Below are 8,925 nucleotides of genomic sequence, written 5' to 3'. Positions count from 1 at the left end.
AAAAAAAAAAAAAAAAAAAAAAAAAAAAAAAAAAAAANAGAAACGCGGAATTTATGTTTTCCTTCACATCATTCATTATGTTCTAGAAATCGAATGATTTTATATGTAAACTTTTGAGGTGTAGAATGCGAGATGCAGCTAATCGCAATAAACGATACAATATTTATGTTCTTCATTTTCAAACAAATCAAATTTGATATGCGATATTATGCGGAAATCAATGTCGATTGAAGGGTGAAATTTAAATATTTGCACCATGTCGGAAAAAAAAAAAAAAAGAAAAAAAAAAAAGAGGAGAAAAGAGTGCACGGAGAAAGTATAAAATTATATCTTGTAATTTTATTTTTTTCTTTCTGCCAGCACCTCCGTTAACTCTCCGCTAAATCATATAGAAGAAACTTCAGATACTCATCTATGATTTATCGAATATTCACTTTAATATCCTATGATTTATCAAATTTTTATTTTAGTACACTGTAGTTTTAACTTTTTTACTGATTTAACAGAAAAATTAACGGAGAGAAGGAAATCTAGTTAGGATATATTTATGGTGCCCTTGTGGCATTTAAATCTGCAAGCCAGCTGTTGTCTTTTTCATAATAATAAAAAAAAAAAAAAAAAAAAAAAAAAAAAAAAAAAAAAAAACTTTTTTTGTTTTTTGTTTTTGTTTTTGCTTCTTTAGTGAGTAATAGTTGGGGATGCCCTATTCCATTCATATGCTGTACAGTTTGATGGAAAGGGACACCATGCCAATAATGTTTTTGTAGTGTAATGGGTTTATTGGTTATGGAAAGGAGAGCAATAGAGAATGTCTACTTGTTTTAATATCCTAAAAGAGTCTATTGTACAAAATTATTTTATGAACCCTGTTCACAATTATCTACATTTTTACTAGGTAACAACTTTTTTTATTTATACCTTTTTTTTTTTTTTGTCTTTTAGCTGCTAGAGACAGGGGAGTTTTAGATCCGCATAATTATATTTGCTTGCAGATTTAAGATTCCAAATTAATGTTGCCACTTAAATTAAACTGCTGAATTAAAAATTGGATAATCCGTATAGTTACATAAAGTCAAAATGATGGAGTACGAAAATTAATTTGATATATTGCTTCTTAGATCACCAGAAAATTTAGCGAAATAAAACAATTGCGAGATTTAATTTTCCGACCTTTTCGGGTAGTGATAGGTTAATGTTAGGCTCACTGATGTTGGGCTCGGATTAATAAACATAACCAAACAATTTAAACTCTTTTGTTTGTTGCTCGGATTCGGGTCCATTGCATTTTAAGGAAGTGCACCTTGGGCTCGGATTAATAAACATAGCCAAACAATTTAAAATCTTTTGTTTGTGCTCGGATTTGGGTCCATTGCATTTTAAGGAATATATATATATATATATATATAGAGAGAGAGAGAGAGAGAGAGAGAGTAAGGTGATTATGTTATCGATAGTATCAAACTCTTGATGCTATCAAATTTTCTGCCATTAGATCTATCCTTTGATCATTTTCATCCGTTAGATTATACTATTCAACCAACCACGTGCTCAACCCTAGAAGACTACTATCATCTTAACCGTACATTCTTTCATTCAACGGCCGAAAACTCGATGACACCAAGCACTTGATACTATCGATAGTATAATAGCATAATTCTCTCACTCTCTCTCTCTCTCTGTATATATATATATAGAGAGAGAGAGAGTACTAGGCTATTGCAAGCATAGAGGATCTAGTGCTTTCGACTTTTTAGCCCTTAGATCACCTCCTAGTACCTTGTAGAAACCACTCAACTTTATAGATACTGCTCAATCCTTAAGAAAACCGCAATCATTCCAACCATATAATTATTAATCCAATGATAAAAAAATTAGAAGCATATTTTCAAAATTCGTACTATTCTTGAACCATACTACCTTTCTCTTAAAAAACAACTTTTTCTCAAAAAAACAAACTGATCACTTCAATGTGCTACTCTATTTACATCAAAGTAAACTAAAATAAATCAAGCATGTTTCCAAATGGAACATGTCCATGTCACTTTTGGTGTGCGTTGAATATTAAATATTAAAACAAAATCTTGTGAAACTTTTAGTTTAATTTTAGAGACCAAATGTTGGACTTAGTATCTTAGTAAAAAAATCCTGAATTCAAATGCTTTCTTTGCTTTTTCACAAATTTAATATGAAGTCCAAACTCTGCATATATCAAAGAATCTCTAGCCATAGATGAGAGGAATGATACAATAATAGTATGGAAAGTTTGGCAATTTCAAACCTACTCTTCTGTTCTTTCAATTTAATTTTGTAAACCAATACTTATACCATTTACAAGCAAAATTCAATTAAATTTAAATCAAAAAATCAGTGAATTGATTTGATTTCGTAGATTTTCCGATTCGACGTCCTACGCCTAAACTTTAATAAGGCATGTCTCTTTCTACAGAAGCTGGGGTCCAGCTGTAAAGCCGCCGGCATTTGGGCGACGCTATGATCTTGAAAGTCGGTGGGCCCAAACGGTCCACTTTCGGGTAGAGATGTCAATGGGTCAGATTCGGGGTGGATTTTTAAAAATCTGAACCCAAATCCGACTCCAAACCCGAGACCTGAATCCGAATCCGAACTCAACGGATTTTAAAAATCCATATCCAAATCCGAATCCGACCAAAAATCCGAAACCCGAACCCGAATCTGAAAATTTGAACCCGAAACAATTATTTCTATTTTAAGTATTTCAAAATATATTATATTAAATCTAAATTTTTAAAATACAAATTCAAATATAACATCAAATATATATATATATATATATATATAATACAAAATAAATTCGGGTTCGGGTCGGGTTCGGGTTCGGGTTCGGTTCGGGTACAATCAAAATCCATATCCGAATTCATATCCGTTGGATTTCTATTTTTTATATCCATATTCGAATCCATATCCATATCCATCGGATATATCCGTTTCATTCGGGTTCGAATTCGGATAAAATTTCGGATATCTATATCGATTGACATCTCTCCTTCCGGGCAAGACAGTCTCGCGTGACGGCGAGTTTGGATGCGGCGCGAACTCGCGACTTTACGATCCCGACGCAGGAAGTCGAGTTCGTTTGATACAGCAGAACTCGCCGTCTTTCGTAGAGTCTATAGCAGGTGTCGCCAAACTACCACTTGATTGACTTGCAATGGAAAAGGAGTGAACACCTTTGACCAAAGAGTCCACAATTTCCACCAGATAACGTTGAAGATGATGTACGGCTGCGTCATCATCATTTATATATATAATTCATACTCGGCGGCGTTGACTAATGAACAAAGTCCGTTAAAGCTAACAATGAACCTTACCCACTACGAGGACCCACTTTAACAAACCATTTTTATTTTTTCAAAAAAAGACTTTAAATTCTATCTCTGGATTACATTTTTCTTATTTTAGTACCATATAATTTAAAGTGTATTAATTTACTACTTCCATAATTTTATTTTTATTTTTTTATTATTTTTTTACTATTTTTTTTCGTAAATTCAGTGACAAAGTTAAAACTAAAAGATACTAAATTGGATATTCGATAAATTTATGTGGATATTTGAAATTTTTGTATATAATTTAACGAAATGCTAACGAAGGAGCTGACGAAAAGAGAAAAATAAAACCACAGGATGTCACAGAATACTAAATTGATACGCTTTAAGCTGTAGGTTACTAAAGTTAGAAAGTAAGAAACTACAGAGATGGTATTTGAAATTTATTTTTTTTTTCAATGCTATTTTGAATAAAATCAAACAATAAACTAATTTTCTTTTCCTTTTTTTTGCACGTATATTTTAAAAATTAGTGTTGTCAAAACAAATATATTATAGTTACTTGAAATTCCTACAAATATTTGAAATTCACCAAATACCTTGCAAAGTTTTTTTTTTTTTTTTTTTCGCTCGGTTAGGCCTCATTTGGTATTGTATATATTTTTTCTAAAAAAGAATGTTATATATCTAAAAATATGGAAGTGGGTAAAAAAATTGCTTATGATCATTTCACCCAAAATAGTTATTTGACAACAAAAAAAACTCTCCAACGCACCAAAGTCATATAAAATTAATGTTTAAAAAAATAAAAAAAAGGATAAAACCAAACGAAGCCTCTTGTTTATTTGAACACAGCATTAAATACAAGCCCGTTAAAGGGTAGGATCACGTCTATAAAAATAGCTCAGCAAGATGAACAACACAGCAATAATAAAAGAAAACAACAGCAATAATAATAATAATAAGATCCAGCACCAATATGGTGGCATTTCGATTCGCACCGAATGCGACTGCGACGATGATTTTGTTGATGATTATTCTGTCAGTCGCAGCGGAGGACATGATATTTTCAGGGGAAAGCCTGACTGCAGGCCAGTTTCTGGAGAGGGGCCCGTACACGCTCGTGATGCAGTCCGACTGCAACCTGGTGCTGTACGTCAACAAGAGCCGGGCGCTCTGGTCGTCGCAGACCGACCGCAAGGGTACCGCATGCCGCGCGGAGCTGCAGAGCAGCGGGAACCTGGTCGTGTTCTCCGGCGGCGGCGGCGACGTGCTGTGGACGAGCAACAGCGCGCGGGGGCCCAACAGCTACCGCCTCGTCGTGCAGGGCGACGGCAACGTCGTCATTTACGGCGCCGCCGTGTGGGCGACCAACACCGTGCAAAGTAGGAGCTAGGATTGAGGCTTCTGGGGGTTTTTGCTTTTCTACCGCTGTTGCTGTGTGTCGCATCGTCAATGTTTACGGTTTCAATGAAGGTACAAAACTTACGTGAACTATGAAGCATCTTGAGTTGGCTATCAAATCTTTCAAAATTTGATTTTACTATCCAGTTCAGTTAATAATACTTTGAACTTAAAATTCGAATACGCCGTTTATTTTTACAGATTTAATAAATTCTCACAACAATAATTCAATAAAGTAATTAGCTGAACTTTTAAAATCAAACAAATTGAAAGATTGAACAGTAAAATTAAAATGCGGAAAGCGATGGATAGTAGAGATGAAGTTCTGCGCCCTTTTGACTAGGGAGAAAACAACTTTTAATAAGAGAAACCAGAAAGATTTGCTGTGCCATAATCCTGAGAGAGATCTCTAAAAGAAACAAGCAACAGATTTAAAATATAGGAATTTTTACTATGCATGGTTGAGAGATATGGGCAATCTTGATTCTTGATTTACCAAAACAGAGGGGGGGTTCAAAACAAATGTAACTTTTAGGACAGGACACATTGCTACATTTCATTGTCACAATGAACAAACATTGCAGAAACACTCTTTAGAGTCAACAATTTTCACAATGATGAACAAATTAATGCTGCATCTGCATTTTCAGAAGTCTCTTTCCTCGAACCAAACAGGATACTGATAGAAAGACTCCGATTAGAGACATAAATCACGAAAGGAACCCTAAATGGCTGTCAACACTACATTCATCTTGCACCTTTTCCTGATAGCCGACTCGAAGGACCATTTAATCCTCAAAATGTAGAATGTTCATAGCATATCTTGTCTTGGCACAATAATCATCAGATTATGACAGTCAATTTGTGGTTTTGATAAAGCCTGAAGGAGTTTTCAAGCACAATGTGGAGAATAACTGAATTCTAGGCACCAAATTAGTTGATAAATCATGGCTTGGGTTGAGTCGGCTACGGTTCGAGAAGATTCTCTCCGGAATTCTCAAGTAATAACTACCGGCCGATAATCTTGTGCGGTTTAGATATTGCAGCAGTGCAATGAAAATGGATCAAACTGAAAATGCAATTTTCTTTCTCGAAAAAAGAAGGTTGAAAGCGCATTTTCAGAAAGAAAGATCTATTCTCACATCGGAATCGCCATGGAGGCATAACAGATGCAAGCTAGAACTATACAGAATGTATCGGAGTACTTATTTCAACAATTCCAAGAAGTATTTAAGCTTTTGATCATATTAACCATCTATTGTGCATCGACCAAATGGTTTCACGACTTAAATCGGACAGAATCCTACAAGAGGCTGCAACTTTCTTCGATCGTAATAAGTAAATTTCTCATTGGGCTTATCCAGCCCAGGTGATTGTCATGACCGTTCGGAGAAGAAATTGTTTTGATTTCAAATTCCATACAGACCTAACCCAATTAGTCCATTGTCTTAACTTAGAATATGCATCTTCTGAGGCACCTAACCCTCACTTATCAAAAAGACTAAGAAACATGGACCACCCAATAAAGACTTCTTGTACCAAGATGCAAAAAGAAAGGTCAACTTATTGAAAATACTAGATAGTGAGGACCACCCTTTCAGGTTTCCTTAACAAGATGAAGACTGCTTCAGTGTGCACCTACTCACGCCTACGACAGCCTTGATCAATAATATACTAAAGCTGCAAATTCATATGCGAAAAGAGTCCTGCGCGGAAACAGTAAAGGGTCGATATATACGACCAGGCCCAAACCTATGAACTTAAGCTGTTAATATAAATGGAGCCAATCTCCCTAACAACTTTCACTACGAGGCGGCTCATTACAAGCAACATAGCATTTTAGATTGAAAGAGAACTCCAAAACAAGGCCACAAAATGATGCAGTAAGGAGAAAAATCAAGTAGAAGCAGAAGCAGAAAAGCACATACACAAGCTACTATGTAGATCAACGAAGAACTTCGGAAACGGATACAAAAACAACTTTTTGAGGTAAAAGTAGACAAAAAGACGACGCGATGCATAAAAAGAATGGATAAAATGTGGACCTTTGTTAGTGTATTACAACCCCAATGAAGAAATCAGGATGAAGCACAGGAAATGATGATTCAACACAACTTTAATGGAAAATCCCAATATTAGTCCTGCCACTTTTATGAATTGCCCACATCACAAAAAGGAAAGAACACTTTAAAGAGATTCCCTCAATGAGAACTTGTTTGCCACTACATAGCAGCAATCTCACTAGAGTGTTATTGTAACTCCAATTACCTGCTCCTACGACCAGTGAAAACAAGTCCTCTAACAGGTAAATTGTAACACCACTAACAATGGTTGGTGAGATATCATTCAATAGAGAACAGCTGTGATGGGGGAAAAAACATGGCACAAGAGAAAGTGACTTAGCAGCAATAAAAAAAGGTACAGTTTTTATTGGCACTCATGCACCATCAAACAATCCATAAATACATACACAGTTACAAACAACTAATTATTCCCAAATGCTAATAATAAATCCATGAAAAATGACTAAATTACAGATGGACTTGAACACAGAGAGAACTTACAGGGCAAATCCAGAAGCTTTTTTTTTTTTTTTGGGGGGGGGTGTTTCCCTTCTGAATTCTCCACACAAATTCAGAGAGAGAGAGACAGAAAGAGAGAGAGAGAGAGAGAGAGCATTTAATCCTCCTTTTCTATTTTTGTCTCTCTTCCAATACCTTTTCTTGCGAAGAGGAGAAAAGCAGGATAAGTTGGACAATGAGGAACACTCTAGCTACTTGTTGAACCTTCGACATCACTCTCCGAATCTAAAAATTGGAAACCCTAACCCTAGAGATGGCGCGGGGCCCGCGCGCCGAATTAGCGGCTCTCGTCCTCGTTCCGCCCCGCCGAGGTGGCGGCGGGGGCCCCGGAGAGGGTGGCGAGGAGGTTGAGGTGCCCCTGCGCGATGGGGAGGTAGTTCCCCACCCTCGCCGCCGACGCCTCCCCCACCGGCTGCGCCGCCGCGGCGGCGAACCTCCCGGAGAAGCTCGCCGGAGGCACGACCATCTCCGGCGCCGCCGCCGCCGCCGCGGCGAAGCTCCATATCTGCCCGAAGTCCGGCCTGGCCGGGAGCGCCCAGAACCCTCCCGAGGGCCCGATTCCGACCCCGACCCCGACCGCCGATGCTGCGGCTGCTGCGGCGGCGGCGTCCTCCTTGTCGGCGGCGTCGGCGTCGGAGCGGAGGCGCTTGCCGAGGATGAAGGGGGCGGAGGCGGAGGGGGCGGGGCCGCGGAGGGAGGCGGAGGCGGAGGAGGAGGAGGAGGTGGAGAAGGAGGCGGGCGTGGTGCCGGTGCCGGTGGCGGCGATGATGGAGGGCTCGGCCTGGCGGAGCAGCCACTCGATGGTCTGCCCGTCGGACTTGTGCCCGAGCTCGCGGGTCAGCTGGAACACCCGCGCCGCGCACACGATCGGCATCCGTATCCTCCTTCCCCGCCCGTCCACCTTGCTGTGCCGGTCCTTCGACGGCGCCTTCTTCCCCGTCACCGCCCCGTTCCCGTTCCCGTTCCCGTTCCGTTTCCCCCTACCATTCCCGCATAAACCGGCCCCGTGCGCCGCGGAACACCATTCCCTTCTCCCTCTCCCTCCGTTTCCCGTTAGTCGCGCCGTCTGGCGCCGTCATATCTTTTCCCCGGAACTAGAGATACGATAGCCGCTCACTCACCTCCCGAACAGCTTAATTATTCCCTGCGCGAGAGGGAAAAACGCGCACACACAGCGAGAGAGAGAGAGAGATACAGAGAGAGAGAGAGAGAGTAAAGAGCAAAGAGTATGGGAGTATGGAGGGAGGGGAGAAGAGGACTAATCATTGAGCGGCAGGAGCCGGTGGAGACACAGAGGGGGACGCTCGGTGTAACGGGTGTATGTCCCCGGCTCCGTCGCTGACGCGTGGGGCCCGCCCGTGATATGCAGCGGAGGCGGGCGCGGGCGCGGGCACATGGGGCGCTGGGTCCCGCACCGCTTCGCCCTACTAAAGGTGTCGACCGCGCCATTGGGCGAGGAGGTGTTCGTAGGTAGGAAAAGGCCACCGCGGTTGGTGGGAAATTGCCGGTTTGCCACTGAAGGGGGTAAAGAGAAGGAACACGGCGAGCGCGGTTCGGGTGTGGTCCCGGATCCGATGGGCCCGGCTCGCGATGGGGATGTTTCGTGGGCCGGGTCTAGAGTGGGGGGGGGGGGG

At 40.5% G+C, this 8,925-nt stretch overlaps 2 protein-coding genes across 2 annotated transcripts in view; one reads left to right on the top strand and one right to left on the bottom strand.

Annotated features, from left to right (window-relative positions):
• LOC109728893 (mannose-specific lectin-like) lies at positions 4,142 to 4,799 on the top strand. Its single transcript, XM_020259427.1, has one exon. It carries the CDS (start codon positions 4,285 to 4,287, stop codon positions 4,699 to 4,701), a length of 417 nt encoding a protein of 138 aa, XP_020115016.1. The 5' UTR covers positions 4,142 to 4,284; the 3' UTR covers positions 4,702 to 4,799.
• The window catches only part of LOC109703722 (transcription factor TCP21-like), a 5,490-nt gene continuing 3,673 nt past the window's right edge, over positions 7,109 to 8,925 (bottom strand). The window contains exon 2 of the mRNA XM_020224446.1: positions 7,109 to 8,271. Within this exon, the coding sequence (XP_020080035.1) occupies positions 7,569 to 8,271 (703 nt within the window). The 3' untranslated portion in view covers positions 7,109 to 7,568. The remainder of the gene's footprint in view (positions 8,272 to 8,925) is intronic.

This window comes from Ananas comosus, linkage group 25 (genome assembly GCF_001540865.1).
Source record: "Ananas comosus cultivar F153 linkage group 25, ASM154086v1, whole genome shotgun sequence".
Taxonomy (NCBI): domain Eukaryota; kingdom Viridiplantae; phylum Streptophyta; class Magnoliopsida; order Poales; family Bromeliaceae; genus Ananas; species Ananas comosus.
Note: the sequence above shows the minus strand (reverse complement) of the source record. Positions and strands in the feature narration are given on the sequence as shown.